We start from the raw sequence: 15,487 nt of genomic DNA, 5'->3' as shown, positions 1-15,487 counted from the left end.
TGTGCGTGTGAGGCAGGCAGGCACTCTTGCAACTCAGCCCCAGACCATTGGTCAGCTTTAGTTAACAGAGAAGCAGACTGGTTACAGCAGAGAACGGGCTGCAGATGTGGGGAAAGAACACTGGAGAAATACAGGGGAGACTGGGAAAGGCTGACCTGAGAACCGGCCACCCAAACAGCAAGGCTGCTGGGGTGTGAGCTGAGGACACTGGGTCTAGGACCCCTGCAAAGGACTGCCTTCCCAATGCCTAGAAGATAAAACTCTAGACACACACTTGTGACACGATGGTCACCTCCTGTTGCCTGAGTCCCTCCATGCATCCCATTCCTGACCCCTCTGCCCTGCCTTTACCCCTCAGGCCTTTAAGCACACTGTTCTGTCTCACATGAGGTCCTTGTCTCTTCTGGCCTTGGCCAGCTCCTCTTCATTCTTTAACACCTTGTCCAAATGACCCTGCCTCTGGAGAGCCTTCCATGACAACCCCTGCTTATCATGCTCACTGTCCTCTGCCAGACGGCGTCAAGGCTTGGTACTGTGGTGTGTTCCATGCTGTGACAGGTTCCTTCCACAGAGGTGGGCAAAGGACAGCCACAAAGTGGTCACTGGGAAAAGGCCATTCTGATGGTGGACCCAAGTCTCTCCTGGCCTGGAGGGCAGAGCCCAATAAGATTAGAAGAGTAACCTCTATTTCCCAGGGACTGAGATAAGACAATGCTGTAGGCAGGAGGGGCCGACAGGACTCTGTAGTGCTCTAGCCGTGGCTGCTGGCAAGGTCAAACCTGAGGTATTATCCCAAGTATCCCCTGTACTACTAAAAGATGGTTCCAGCAGAGAACAAACCTGACATATCCTACCCGCTGTTACTCGGTGACTTCCTTATTGGGAGCTCCAAGGGAGCAGAAGGACGCTGGCTGGCATTCCCTTCTGTCTTAAGGCCTACAACCGCATTGTATTTTCAGCAGCTTTTGGCTTGTGGTCAACTCAGACCCCCAAATCTCTTCCCCGGGATGCCTGCCAAGCCACATCATGTACATTTGATTTATGGCTTAGGTTCGCCGAGGCTACTCATGCTCCCCAGAAGCCAACAGGAGTAGGGTGATGGTTTCTGTACCCCCGAGGAGAGAGCCTCCCTGTGGCTGTGAGTCAGCTCCCCTCCCTGGTGTATTTCCTAATCCTTGCTCCCTGAGGTGTTCAATACTGAGTCCTTTCCTGTCAGGTTGTAATTAGCATTCAAGTCAGAGGCACCCAGGATCCAAGCAGACAAACCTCACAGGAAGTGGTGGTTCTGAAAACCATCCAGGGGAAACAGGGAGAGAAACAGACAGGTGTGGAAGGCTGAAGCCACTGTGTGTGGCATTTATGTGTCCCATGGATGGGATTGAGTGACACTGAGCCTGTTTCTCATCTGGAAAATGACTGGTAGAGTGGCAAATCCAAGTGTCCTGGCGTGGTTGGGACAGAAGATCCTGGTGAAAAATCACTTCTAGGGCATCATTGTTTCTTCTGTCTGGGGCCACAGAGTAAGAACAGATAGGTACTCGGCACCCAGTACTCTCCCTCTGACTTACATCCCTGACTCAGATAAATTCCCACAACCCCAAGGTTGGTTACATCTCTTTCCCCCATGTTGTCATTTATTTATTTTTGAGACAGTGACTCTCTTTAGCCCAGACTGGCCTTGAACTAGTGACCTTTTTGCCTCTGTCTCCCAAATGCTGGGATTACAAATGGGGAACCACCTGTACCTTGCCGAAGTATTAACTTTAACTTATTTATTCTGAATCAGCGTTTCACATAGCCTGGGCTATATAGCCAAAAATGGCCTTAAACTGATTCTTCTTCCTCTGCCTCTGAAGTTCTGGGGTTACAGGCAGGCACCCATCGCTCCCAGTTTGTGCCATGCTGAGGTATTGAACTAAGGCCTTCGTGCGTCTGGGCAAGTCTCTACCAACTGAGCCGCATCCTAACTTTTATTTATTTGTTCTTGTCTTTCTCTTTGTTGTGTCAGGGGTACAACGCAAGACCTCCTGTGTGCTAGGCAAGTGCTATCACTGACTTCCCCTCAGCCAAGGTGTTGTTGCCTTTTAATTGTCATGGTTCCTCCAGTGCTTGCCCTGGTGTCCCTCCCAGCCCTCAAGTCTCTGCCAACAGCCATCACAGCAGGGTACATGGTTTCCCTGGTTCCTTACCTCTTTCTTTTGTCTCACTCCTTAGCCGCTCCCTTCTGTGAGGGCAGGGTCCACAGCTCCTCACTGTAGGCTAGCACCTGGCCCAGGCTAAACGGTTTATACAACGGTATATACAAACCATTTAGGACTTTTATGGAACATTCTAATGGAGTTAACAGTGAAGTGTGCGCAGAGATGCGGAAAGAGAATTGCTCATTCTCCATCACGAACAAGGTGCTGTTCCCTTGCTGGGCCTCAGTTTCCCTCGCTGTCAAACGAGACTAGGGGGAAAAAAACTTCTTCTTGAAGTCTGTTTGACTCTGAATGATGACTTGGGAAGGGACAAGGGACAGAACCACCGAGTGACAGGCTGAAGAAGTCACCTGCCAGGAATCTCTCTCACTCTGTCAATGTCACCACTGGCCTGGAAAAAAACGAAAACAAAATAACCACCCCACACAGGCCAGGGCCTGTGAGCTGACACTCCCGCCCCAGCCCACTGACAGAGTCTGAAAGGTGCAAAGCAGCTGCCTCTCCGGGTGTCCCAGACTTTGTTGCCTTAACCCAGCTCACCAAGCAGGTAAAAAATTCCAGACATGTTCTCTGCTGACAGCTAATTGTGTCCTTTATTAATGAGCCTGGTTTTCTTGGGGCGGGGGTAGGAGGGAGGCTAGCCTCAGCCCAGGGCTCCCTCAGGTGGGGCCAGGACCAGATTTCTGGATACAGTAGTAGAGGGACGGCTGCAGGAGGTGACCCAGAGAGAGAGCTCCAGCTGGAGAGGGGAGGGAGCCTCCTTAGGACCCCCAGCCGCAGCAGGGGTGACAGCGGCCCAGGGTCTGGATCTCAGTGTGGTCACCGAGGTACAGTGAGCTACGCAAAGGATACTGACAGCTCGCCCATTCTGTCACCAGGCCTGGGACACCAGGCCCCATCTCTATGACCTATTCCACCGCGTGGCAGTACAGCAGCCAAATGTGCCTGGGGGCTTGGGGCTGGCCCTGCCAGATGTGTCACGCTTTCTGGACACATCCGGCTTCCCCGTGGGCACATGGTGATTATTATTTAACACTAACATTCCAGCTGCCAGTGAGTTCCAGCACTGGGCGGCACCCATCTAGAGATGCTTGTCATACAGAGTCTCCGGCTGGGGGTGAGGGGACACCCAACTCTTCCTTTCCTCAGAAGGATGTATGTAGTAGGTGGTGTTAACTCAGTAATAGGAGAAGAACTTAAACCAGGCAGGCAGATTGGCGTGTGCAAAGGCCCTGAGGCTAAAGGAATGCTGGAAGAGAAGTCCATTGAGGAAGAGGGAACCTTCTGAGTTACTGATTTTATTTATTTATTTATTTGTTTGTTTATTTATTTTTACTCCAAGTGAGGTGGGTGTGTTGTTCATGAGCAGAGCTTCCTGAATTGTTTCCTGTTCTTTGGGCTCTCTATACCCACCCCCAGCCCCTGCCCCACCTACAGCCTTACCCCTACTCCCATCTACAGCCCCATCCATGCCTCCCCCCCACCCCTACCCCCACCACAGTATGGAGAGCTGCCAGCAGCTCCTAAAGTAGAGTGAAAAGGAGGACAAGGACAAAAGCCAGAAACGTTGTCAGGAGGCTGCCAGCAGGGTCCTGTGCCTCCTCTGTCTCTCTTTTTCTCCACGGTAACTGACAGTGTGGTCTTAGGTACGGTGCTAGCCCTGTCTGTGTGGTGGAGTACACAGTCGTAAAGCAAGGTAGGTACTTAGACAGCGTATCCTAAAAGCTCTGTGAGTTTGATTTCCCCAGACCCCCTCCTGCCTCTCCAGCACCACCTACCTCCCAAGAGCCTTGAACTTTATGCTTCAGCAGGCCCTGCACTATTCTGAGCTCCTGGCGCACACGCTACGCCATTTCCCACCTCCTGGCCTCCACACAGCCTCCGCCTCCGCCTGCGGAGTCCTCTCCCACCTGCAACTCCCATCTAAGCAGACCTCTAGCTCGAAGGACACTTTCCGCAGGGCATCCACTTTCTCCTTGCTCCTGGGCAATGTTCCCTGATGGAAAGAATACGGAAGGAAGTGGGTGCAGGGTTAGAGCTGCCTTCCAGTCCAGCTGCAGCACAAACTAGACAGATGTTCAGCCCGTTTCCTCATCTCTCTCCCCCTCGGGGCCAAGGAGAAGATGCAGTGGCGTCCTAAGCCCCTGCCCTGTACCTGGCAGCTGCTAGGACCCAGATCAGTCTCATTACAGAGGGAAGACAAAGAATGGACGTCTACTAGGGTGATCATGATGGCTAGTGTAGCCCCGGATCCCTGGCATAGCTCCAGCTCCGCCCCCTCCCATAACCTGCAGCCCAGGGGTCCGGAGTGTTGTTCTCCTGTCCATGCCTCCCTCCTCCACCAGGGCCTGGTCAGCCTATGCCCCAAAGCCTGCAGCAACCACAACCACACGGCCCTTAGAAATGTCCTTAATTGCTTCAGTGCGGGGAGTCACCCTGCAGGCAGATAATTAAAAAGTTCAGAGCTTGATTAATTGAGAGGAAATTGGAGGAATGGGGCTGCCTGCTGGGTGGGTAGGAGCTCTGGCCTCTTGGTGGGGAGCTGGGATATCTTGAAAGAAGGAAGGCTGTCAGGGACCCGGGGCCTGACTTAGGGTCTGGGGACTGAAAAACCTGAGCTGCCAAATGTCCCCAGTCACCTTTGCACACCGTGGAATCCCATGTCTAGCTTTCTCAAACTCTGTGAACTCTGTCCCTGCATGCCACTACAGAAGACCAGGCGACATGAGCCATCAGACTTGGGGGCTGTGGCAGAGTACTGATTCTGTGCCAGGTGGCTCAGGGACTTTCCTCAAGAGGTTCCCAGCAGGTGGAGGAAGAAGTTGGGATTCTTAGTGAGCCAATTGCCAGGGGCATGGGAAGGGGTTTGGGGAATCAAAGTGGCTCAAAGACCCTGGTCCACAGGTAAGCTAGCTAGCCTTAAGTGTAAGTCTTTACCTTCCAGGGCTATGCTCACCTCCCAGGGCTATGCTCACCTCCCAGGGCTATGCTCACCTCCCAGGGCTATGCTCACCTCCCAGGCCCTTGGCTACGTGTGCTGTTTCACAGGCCACTTCTTTTCCTTATTATCCTTCACTTTGAAAATGGGGACAACACTAGCCAGGCATGGTGGTCTAGATCCGTCATCCCAGGTACTCGGGAGGTTGTCACGGGAGGATTGTAAGTTTAAAGCCTATCTGGGCTATAGAGTCTTAAAAGAAAAAGAAAAAAATAAGAGCAGGGGTGCAGATCAGTGGTAGAGTGCTTGTCTTGTGCACGCAGGTTCCTGGGCTCAGTTTTGCAGAAGAATAAAATGGGGGGGAGGGGGTGGTCACCTCCTTGTGTACAGGACAGTCGTGAGCCAAGTGTGGCTGGAGAAGTTCCTGCCCAGCTCCAGGCATAGCTGGGCCCACAAGGATAGCGAGGAAGCTGTCTCCCTGCCTGCCGAGAGCTTCCGTGTGGCTTCACAATCGAGTTGGAGGACCCGATTGGGCATCCTGCCTGACTTGGCCCAGGAGACTTACTACTAGTTAATCCAGGTGGTAAAACCAGGGAACAACAGAATATCAAAGTCCTTATGCCCAAGGCTGACTGGAACCCTTCTGCTCAGCTCAGCCACAGGGACTCCACCAGCCCCTCCCTGACCCAGGCACAGCACCAGACCCTGGCAGCATGGAAACCAGTCTTCTCACAGTACAAAGTGAAAAGACAGAACCTCATGTTGCCTACAGACAGAGTCTGGCAGCCAGGGGTGTCAAAGGTGTGGTCCCTCCAGCACCTACCTTGCCAGGTACAGAACTAAAGAAATGGCCTGGCTCCTGATCCAGCCACCCATCTCTGTTCTCAGAATTCTTACCTAGAAAAGTCCTTTCCCCACCTGGAACCTGGAACTTTCCAGTCAAGGAAGCCACTGCTTCCCAGATCCCAGAACCTACCCCTGTTTTCCTCCACTGCATCAGGCGGAGAAGCTGGCTGAAGGAAGGCATGGAACAGCCCAACCTGGGCCTTTGGTCTCAGTGTTGTAGTTGTGGTAGATGCCTGTAGCCCAGCCTGAACTTCTAAGGACAGGGGCTGTGTCCGCTGCCCTGCGTTTCCAGGCTTGGTGCAGCAGGCAACGGCCGGTGAGTGCAAATCCTAAACCTGACGCCAGAAATCCTATTCTCAGAAGCTTTTCTAAGGCACAAAACAATTTAGAATACTGTGTCAAATGCCCTTCAGGTGATGTATGTAAGGTGTGTGTGAACATGAATGAATTCATGTTCAGACTTGGGTCTCAAGAGCTCATTGCGTTTGCAAATATTCTACAATCTGAAATCTAAAATACTTCCGAACCTACGTTATTTCCAGCAAGGGTGGCTCTGCCTCAGCCATGGCAGCAAGCACTGTTTTGTACGCAGCACGGAGCCAGCACCGTTCCAAGGCCTGTACTACCCACTCATTTAACTTCGCCCAACAAATTCAAGTTCCATATTATCATTATTCTCGTCACGCTCTCACGAAATAAGGCCTGAAAAGTTCAGGTAATTTGCCTGAGGTCACACAGTTAATGAGGGGTAGGACCAGACCTGTATCAGCTCGACAGTCCATGCCCAGATCCCGACTCATCAGAGCTCTCTGCTGGGGAGGGGGATGACAGGTAGAACGTGGGGGGGGGGAGATTCTACAATGTCACCAAGAGCCTTCTGCCCAGAGTGCTCCCAGAAGAAACTCTTTCCAAGTACCCTCCCCCAAGCCACCTAACACATCAGGCCAGACTAAGCAGCTGACTCGAAATGGCATCAGTCATCTTTGGTACTAAACCAGCATCCCCCTCGAAGAAGGGGGCAGAAGTTGCAGGCCAGCTACCAAGGATCACTTGGTGCCAATTAGCAGGCCCACCATGCCAGGCCCAGATGGAGCCCTGCCTCTACCGGCTTGGGCCTTATTTGGTCAATTATCACCTATCCCCGGAGCCCAGGGGGCAGGCAGGGAGAAAATCTGCTTCCTTGCAATCCTCCTCCCGTCTCCGGCCGGCTGCCATCCGCTCGCCTGGCGAAGCACTCTGGACATCTGCAGAAGAAGGCAGGCACAGACTGCCTAGACTAATGTCCCGGGCTAGAGGGCAGACCTCTGCCTCTGTCCTGCTGGATGACTGTCCTCAATAAGCCAGTCTCCAGCTCCGGCACTCGACACCTGACCTTGCGATCATTTCCCTAGCCGGCGGTATTTGAGTTCAAGGATTCAAAATTACTCAACCTAGAAGTCCAACTCCAGCCCTGCCATTTTTGATTTCCTAGCTACTTTAAGGTGGCCAGTTATTCCTTTGAGCCTTGGGAGGTGTGTGTGTGTGTGTGTGTGTGTGTGTGTGTGTGTGTGTGTGTGTGTGTGTGTGTTGGGCAGGGCATCTGTTCTGCCAGGGCACACACATGAAGAGGTCAGAGGACAACCTGCTAGGATTAGTTCTATCCTTCCACCAAGTGGGCCTCAGGAATCACACTCAGGCTGACCCACTAAGCCCATCCTGCTGACCCCTGGTTTCCTTTTCTATAAAGTCCAAATGATAACTTCACCAAACACTGATGTGCAGTGACATGAATCAAATGAATGAGTTCAGCCACACCGGGCTGAGCACTGACTCGTCCCCTTGAAGGCTCTGGGCAGTGGCAGTTCTGCTATCAGAGCTTGCTGGAGGCTTGGAGCCCCCAGAGTCACAGAGAACAGGCCCTGAGTTTGGGAACTTTGTGCGTCTCATCCATCTGACCTCTGGGAGCTGCTCATCCTTCCAGTGGCATCCGCTGGAACACCTACTGTGTGCAGGGGGTTACGCTGGCACACCTACTGTGTGCAGGGGGCTACGCTGGCACACCTACTGTGTGCAGGGGGCTATGCTCGGCCCTACCCCATCCACCACTCACCAGCCAGGAGTCACCTCACCCGCCGGGACCGGCTCTGATTTGTATTGGGGAGCTTACATGACAGCTGTGCATGTCTCCAACAGCACAGTGGCCCTGGTCTCGGGCCGGTCACCTGGAGTTGGCTCTCGGGGAAGCACACACAGTACACAAACACAAATGTGGGTGGGGCTTCTCCCTTGCTAACCAGCAGCACAGGTCGGTGCTGGCCGGCTGCTAGGCAGAAATGGGAAAAGCAGTACAGAAGTGCTCTGAGGAGAAGGAGCAGGCTCAGCAGCCGGGCTGCCAGAGTACCTGTGAGTGGCTGAGAAGTGGCCCCTCGAGCTGAAGTGTCTGATGGGGTCAGGGGTGGAGATGTGGATCAGTTGGTAGAGTGTTGGTCTAGCAGATACGAAGCCCCAGGTTTGATCCCTAGTACCGAATAAATCAGGTGTGTGGCGGCACAGGTCTATAATCCTGTCACTCAGGAGGTGGGTGTGGGATTAGAAGTTCAAGGTCATCTCCGTCTCCAGCTACACAGTGATTTCAAAGTCTGGGCTACAGGAAAAACTGAAAACAAGTGGCCAGTGGGACTACAAGCCTTCCTGGCTGGTCTCAGACTTGGGAATTTGGGGACTCGGGACTTAGAATTTAAGAACTGGTCACCCTAGCAGACAGGCCCGGAAGACAGAAAGAGTATGTGTCCGTCTGCACACTGAAGTGGGTCTGATGGGTCACGAAGATGCGGGTGGCCCACATCCCTCCCTGTTTCTCTGTCCAGTGAGGATGTATTTCTCCATTGAACCAGTACCTCCTGGGGTCCCACTGAGGCTGGGAGCTTCTTTAGCATCTCCAGCATGGGACCTGCAAGCCCCTGGCCGCCGCTGTCTAATGCTGGTCCAAGCTGAGGGTCGCTGAAGGGAAAGAGTCTGAGGCAGAGGCCAGCATAGCTTTGGCGCTTTAACAATGTCGAAGTTTCACAATAGTCTAGCTGGCCTTCCTAAGGCGGTAGGCAATCTTTGGGTAAAGCAAGCCTAGCACCAGGCAGGGGGTACAGCCTAGCAGAGGCCTGGAAATGAAACCCACAAGGCCTAGAGCTCCATGGAGAATGGGATGTTAGGAAGTAGCCAGGAGACTCTTGGAGCTGACTCCTTGGGCCTCGTGGATCTGTTCTGAGTCAAACAGCATTTGGCCACTGAACGGCTGTGCAGCAGATCCCTGCCGTGTCTGTGGCGGGCTGGGGGGGGCAAAGGTTGGACAGGGAGACCCCTGAGCACTGGGCACTGCTCAGGTTCAGATGCTTGCTCTGCACTCAGATCTGAACCTTTGCATGTGGCAACCAGGGATTGGGGCTTGGGAGCCAGCCCAGACCTCTGTTGGGGGTCAGGGGAGGAGGGGGAATCTGAGTCTCAAGAGCTTTGACTACGTCTCTCTGTGCCTCAGTTTCTCCAAATACCAAGAGAAGCCTTGAACTACTGTTCTTCCCATTGCTCTGTTCATCCATCTGGGCAACTGGCAAGGCCTCCCGGGTAAACAACCCACCGGGCATATGGATTCATAAGAAAGCCATGAAGGCAGGCACTCAGGGAGACTTACTGGAGTAGGTACCAGTGACCAAGGCAGGGCAGTCTGGGTGGCAAGGGCACCATGTGTGAGTGAGTGTGGAGGGACACGGAGTGGATGTCAAGGCAGGAGAGATGGGCAGTGCCCCAGCTTGAAGTCTATGGGACCCTGAAGATCTTGGACTCCTTGAGGTGGCTCTTGGGACAGCAACTGCCCAGTGAAGCGTTCTGCACACACCTCTGAATTCCCCTGCTCAGAGGAGCTCATCCAGGGGTTTTAGTGCATTCACGGAGCAGTTCAAACACCACCACAATCGATTTCAGGATGTGCTCATTGCCCCCAAAGTAAGCCTGTTACCCATTAGGAGCCATTTCCCCTTCTCCCCTGTCCCCTGCCCTTGGCTGCCACACATCGACTTCCTGTCTCTTCAGATGCGGCTCTTCTGCCTGCGCCTCTTTCCTATAAATGGAACCGTACTTTTGTGACCGGCTTCTTTGAGAGAGAACAATGTTTTCAAGGTTCCCCAGTGGGAGCACGAACCTGGGCTTCATTCCTTTTTGCAGCCAAATAATATTCCATTGTCTGCTGCTGCTTCTCTTTCTGTGACATGGAACAACTTGTATGTTAGAAAGCTGGCTTGGGAGGTTGGGCAGGAGGAGGCCAGATGGTCCTGCCAGGCCAAGGAGTGGGTGGGAAAGAGCTTTCTAGATGCCTGCAGGGGTGGGAGCTGGCCAAGAAGAGGCAGGCATGGGACCCTGCTGTGGAGGGAAGACCTGGTAATTGAGTGACTGCAGGGGGTGGGAGGTGAGGAGGTACAGGCAGGCAAAGGGGTTCTCCTGGTGACCGGGTGGAGAATGAGGCGACCTCCCAGGTTGAAGAGGAGAAGGTTTGAGGAAGTTCAGAGACTGAAGGTGGTTGTGTGGGGGAGGTGGCTGCGGACCCGGCTAGGATCAGGCTGGCCTGGGACACAGTAGCCCAGCACAGCAGCTGGGAAGGTGGTCCAGATGGCTGGCATGGCACAGAGGGGAGAGAGCAGCCACCTGCCAGGCAGACGGGAACTGGCCGGCAGACGGAACAGGCACTGAACACTGTACACGCTCCGATGAGAGAGCCAGGAGGAGCTCAAGCTAGGGGCCAAATCCTTGGGTTTCCTTAGGGTAGTTCTAGACCCTCCCACAAGCCCCCACGTTCCCACGTACAGAGAAGGACACAAACTCTGAGAGGCTAGCCCTGAGTGGGTGTTAGCCTGCAGCCGCTATGGCTGCGACACCCCAGGATCCCTGGACCATGTCAAGATGGTAGCCCTGTTATACTCCACCGCAGCAAGAACTCGTGAGTGAGGAGTCGGGGTCACAAAGCCAGAGCTGCAAGGGTGCCCAGAGAGTGTCCATAGTAGCAATTGTCTATCCACCTCCTCTCCGCCAACACTTGGGGGCGGTGGATGGAAAAGGAAGTCAGTCTGGACTCTAAGATACAGAGGGAACAGAGGAGCCAGACGGCCTGGGGCTGACCCCAGCTCTGCTGCCAAAGCCCCATCCTGAGACGGTGCCTCTACCTCTTCGTGCTTTCATTCCCGTGCCTGGATGTGAGAGAGGCAGGGTGGCTGTTAGCCTCAGTCAGCTTCCAGAGAGGGGAATGGCCAAATCCTCAGGACAGAGCTACCTCTCCAGGGGACTCGGAACTGTTGCTGTATGCATGTTGGTACCATGGGAACCTCCTTGGTGCTGTCATTGGAGCCTGGCTGTTTGTGATGAAGAACCCCTTGTGTTCCCTTAGAGCTAGGGTGGCCTTTGATTAGTTCGGTCACCATCTTTACTGACCTGTGTCCTGGAAGCCAGCAGGAGAGGCAGGCCTGAAAGGGGCTGTTTCCCCATGTCTATAGGGAGTTGTGGTTGGCTTGGTACAGAGCAGAGCCCCTTCTCTGCCATGTCTGGTGCTGTGTTCCCTGTAAAGGCAGGAAATTTTTTTCACCAGTCAGGACGCTGCAGTCCAGAGAGGTCAATTAACTCATCAGAGGTCACTCAGCAGCTTGGTTTTGAACTAGGTGCATGTGTGTCCAATGCCAAGGTTGCTCTAACCCCCTTGTACAGACCTGAACCAGCAGGATGGTCTCAGGAACTCTAAGTGCTATTGCCCTGTTTCATGGACACGGAAGTGGGTTAGGTCACTGGTCACACTACACACCCAGATGGATAGGGGATTCTCCAGGCGGCCTGCTTCCTAAACCATGTTCACTGCTATCCTAACTTGGTAATTCTCTAAAGTTCTCTTCCCACTGAAGCAGGCAGCTTCAGGAAGCATTTATAGAGCACTTGCTGAATACCAACTTGTTAGTTAGGCAGAATCCAAGCAGTGGTCACTCAGTGCGGCTCTGGTTCTGGGGCAGCTGAGAAAATGGCCAGGAAACCCTGTCCATAGCTCATTGTGGCAGGAGGGTATAAAGCCTTTGCAGTTCAGGTTTTGTATCAAGCCCCAGAAAAGGCAGGGTCTCAGACCTGGAGGCTCAGCTGGCAGAAGATGAGTTGCTAAGAATTGCTAAGACTAGGACTTGAAAAGTAAACACCAGACACCCAGGGCTGGAAAGATGGATTAGGACCATGTATGTTAGCTGTCTGTATACAAGGAAATGGATGTTCAGAGAAATGCAGTCGCTTGCTGAAAGTTGCACAGCACCCAGACATGGAATCGATGTCTTCCAGATGAGGACCCCTGCCTGTAGGTGAACTAGCAGCGTCTCATCCCAGGGAGTTTTTCCTCTGGAGTTCTTTCCCATCCACCTCCTCACTTAGAGACTGAGAGAGACAGGGCCCTGCCAGCAACCTCTGGATTCCCTTCCCGGGCCAGCAGAAATGAGAGCATGGATTTGAAACCACCCACACTCCCATGGCTGCCTGCCGTAGAACCTAACCCATGCATGTCCTGGCTGCAAGGCTGCTGCTCATCAAGAGCCTGTGACCATGCTGCTCTGGAGTACCAGGTGCTGACTGAGTGTGGGCACTGCCCCCTCAGGCTGAACCTGGTACTGCAAACCCCTTTATTTTAACCCATTGGCCAAGCTACCTAACTTGGGTTATATCAGGCATCATACATATGTGTGCAGAATGCTCACCTTAGGATGGCACTTTCACAAATAAGGAACCTGCATCGCAGAGTGGTTAAACCACTTGCCCAAAGCGACACAGACAGGGACTCAGACTCAGGTCTGTGTGACTCCAACAGTGTCCTTAGCATGTACCAAGTCATTCACAGTGCTGTCTAACTGCCCAGGATTCTGTAACAAAATCGTTGTTTGTGATCTAGAGCCCTATTACCTAGTTCCAGGCTAGTTAGCAGCTAACCAGGTTAGGAATCCAGATTGCCGAGCCCCTCCAGGCTGAGGTACAGGACAGTAAGGGGAGGTGGTTGAGGATGCTGAATCCACAGGCAACTTCAGAGACAATAATAACAGCTCCTCTGGAAACCCTGGGCCAGAGCCAGACTGCCAAGCTGCACCTGAAACCCCAGAACTTCGGGAGCGGGGTCCCCAGGACCATGATCAGGGATCTCTCATATTGCAGCCTCTGTTCATCTCACCTGGCCTCCTCAGTGACCCTCCCTGTGTTCTCTCCCAGGTTGTCCATCGGGAACCTTCAAAGCCAACCAGGGGGATGAGGCCTGTGCCCACTGTCCCATCAACAGCCGCACCACCTCTGAGGGCGCCACCAACTGTGTATGCCGCAATGGTTACTACAGGGCTGACCTGGACCCCTTAGACATGCCTTGCACAAGTACGTTCTCCCCCACCCCAGTACGCTCACGGGAAGGCTCAAAGCAAGGGGGATGGCTGGGAGCAGCTGGGTGCCTGGCGGAGGAGGGTGTCTAAAGCCATTCCTGTGTCTGCGCTACACATTGGCATCCGACTTCTACCCCCTTCCACTCAGTCACGAGGAGGATAAAGTCAAGGTCTCTATTCACAAAAGGACAGGAGGAGGCTTGGCAGAAGAGCCAGGTGACACATGCAACAAAGGCTGCAGCTGCAGCCTCAACCTCAGGTCAAAGGTCAACATACGCTTGGAAAACAGCAATGTTCTATCCCCTATGTCGGTCAGGGGTGACATTCACAGAGCTGACCCCAGGGGCTTAGACCACACAGACCTATTCTGTCATGTGAAAGATGAATTCATGATGGCCTCTCAGGCATCTGGCTTTCCCCTTATGGTCACTTCTAGCACAGCTACTGAAATTCCAGCCATCTCTCTCTGTCTCTCTCTGTGTCAGTCAGTCTGTCTCTCTGTCTCTCTCTCACACACACACATACAGAGAGAGCAGCGGCAGCAACAGAAAGGAGAGAAAGACTTGACGTAGCCATCTATCTCCATTTTAAGACACAGCTCTAGGGAGATGGGGTGATGGCTCAGTGGGTAAGGCCCCTTTGCTCTGCAAGCATGAGGACCTGAGTTCAAATCCCTTACCACCATATAAAAGGCCAGGCACTTAGGAAGTGGAAAATCTCTGATATCAGTACAATAGCGAGTTTCCAATTCAGTGAGAGACCCTGCCTCGAAGCAAGGCAGAGAATGATCCAGGATGATATTGGATACCCTTGCTTCAACCCCCACATGGTACATACTTCCATGCCTGCACACATACATACACTCATGAACATGCATACATAAACACGCATAAAATACACAACTCAGAAACTTCTGTTCTTGATCAGTGGCTTGATCAATCACAAAGGCTGGGAAATGTAATATTTCTGATACACAAATTACCTCCCTCAGTGAAAGTGGGTTCTGCTGTACAGGGAAAGGGCCAGCACGATGGTTCCATGAGTGAAGGGCTTTACCCTGAAAGCCTGGTGACCTGAACCCACATAAAGGTGGAAAGAGAGAAGCAGCCCCACACTGTTGGCCTTTTCTCGCTGGAGCACATGCACAACACACAGGAAGGAAGGATGGGAAAGACGATAGTATGTAGGTGTTACCCCAAACATGAAAACACCATCCCCAGGAACAAATACTAACGAGGCTGGAGCCTGGAGGGAAGCAGGTATTGATTCTCAGCAGGATGACATGTTCTAGAAACTTATTTGGGTAAATGGAGAGATTTGTAGGACGCCTTTTTAGAGGGCCGGGGCTGAGGGAGGCAGTGGGCATGGAGTGGGGGAGTACCCACAGCCTCCACTGACCCTCTTGTCCCCTCCGTAGCTATTCCATCTGCGCCCCAGGCTGTGATCTCCAGCGTCAATGAGACGTCCCTCATGCTGGAGTGGACCCCACCTCGAGACTCAGGGGGCCGTGAGGATCTGGTCTACAACATCATCTGCAAGAGCTGCGGCTCAGGCCGGGGTGCCTGCACCCGCTGTGGGGACAATGTGCAGTATGCACCCCGCCAGCTGGGCCTCACCGAGCCACGCATCTACATCAGTGACCTGCTGGCGCACACGCAGTATACCTTCGAGATCCAGGCTGTGAATGGTGTCACTGACCAGAGCCCCTTCTCACCCCAGTTCGCCTCTGTGAACATCACCACCAACCAAGCAGGTGAGCCCCGAAGGTACAGGGGAAGGGACTGTCACTCCACGCTGCATCGTGCCCTGCTGGTCCCAGGAGATAACTGAGGCTGTCTGTCTTTCGAGATTGTTTATGCGCTAAGGTGGTCGTGTCTATCCATCATCTTAGCACTGAGAAAGCTGGAGCAGGAGGATCTTGGATTTGAGGCCAGTTTAGGCTGCATAGCAATATCCTTTCTCCAAAAATCAACAGTTAGGGCTGGGGTGTAGTTCAGTACTAGAACACTTGGCTAATAGGTATAGGACTTAGATTTGATTCCTGACACTTAAAAAAAAAAGATTTCGCCTGTGCTTCAGCACTCCCAAGGGGACAAAGTGAC

The 15,487-nt window shown here is 53.1% G+C and overlaps 1 protein-coding gene across 6 annotated transcripts in view; it reads left to right on the top strand.

Annotated features, from left to right (window-relative positions):
• Positions 1-15,487, top strand: part of Ephb2 (EPH receptor B2) — a 188,750-nt gene that overhangs the window by 130,445 nt on the left and 42,818 nt on the right. For all 6 annotated transcript variants that reach the window (XM_075944569.1, XM_075944565.1, XM_075944568.1 and 3 more), the window contains exons 4-5: positions 13,225-13,380; positions 14,803-15,138. In XM_075944569.1, coding sequence (XP_075800684.1) covers positions 13,225-13,380; positions 14,803-15,138 — 492 coding nt within the window. The remainder of the gene's footprint in view (positions 1-13,224; positions 13,381-14,802; positions 15,139-15,487) is intronic.

This window comes from Microtus pennsylvanicus, chromosome 13, assembly GCF_037038515.1.
Source record: "Microtus pennsylvanicus isolate mMicPen1 chromosome 13, mMicPen1.hap1, whole genome shotgun sequence".
In the NCBI taxonomy this organism is placed as follows: Eukaryota; Metazoa; Chordata; class Mammalia; order Rodentia; family Cricetidae; genus Microtus; species Microtus pennsylvanicus.
Note: the sequence above shows the minus strand (reverse complement) of the source record. Positions and strands in the feature narration are given on the sequence as shown.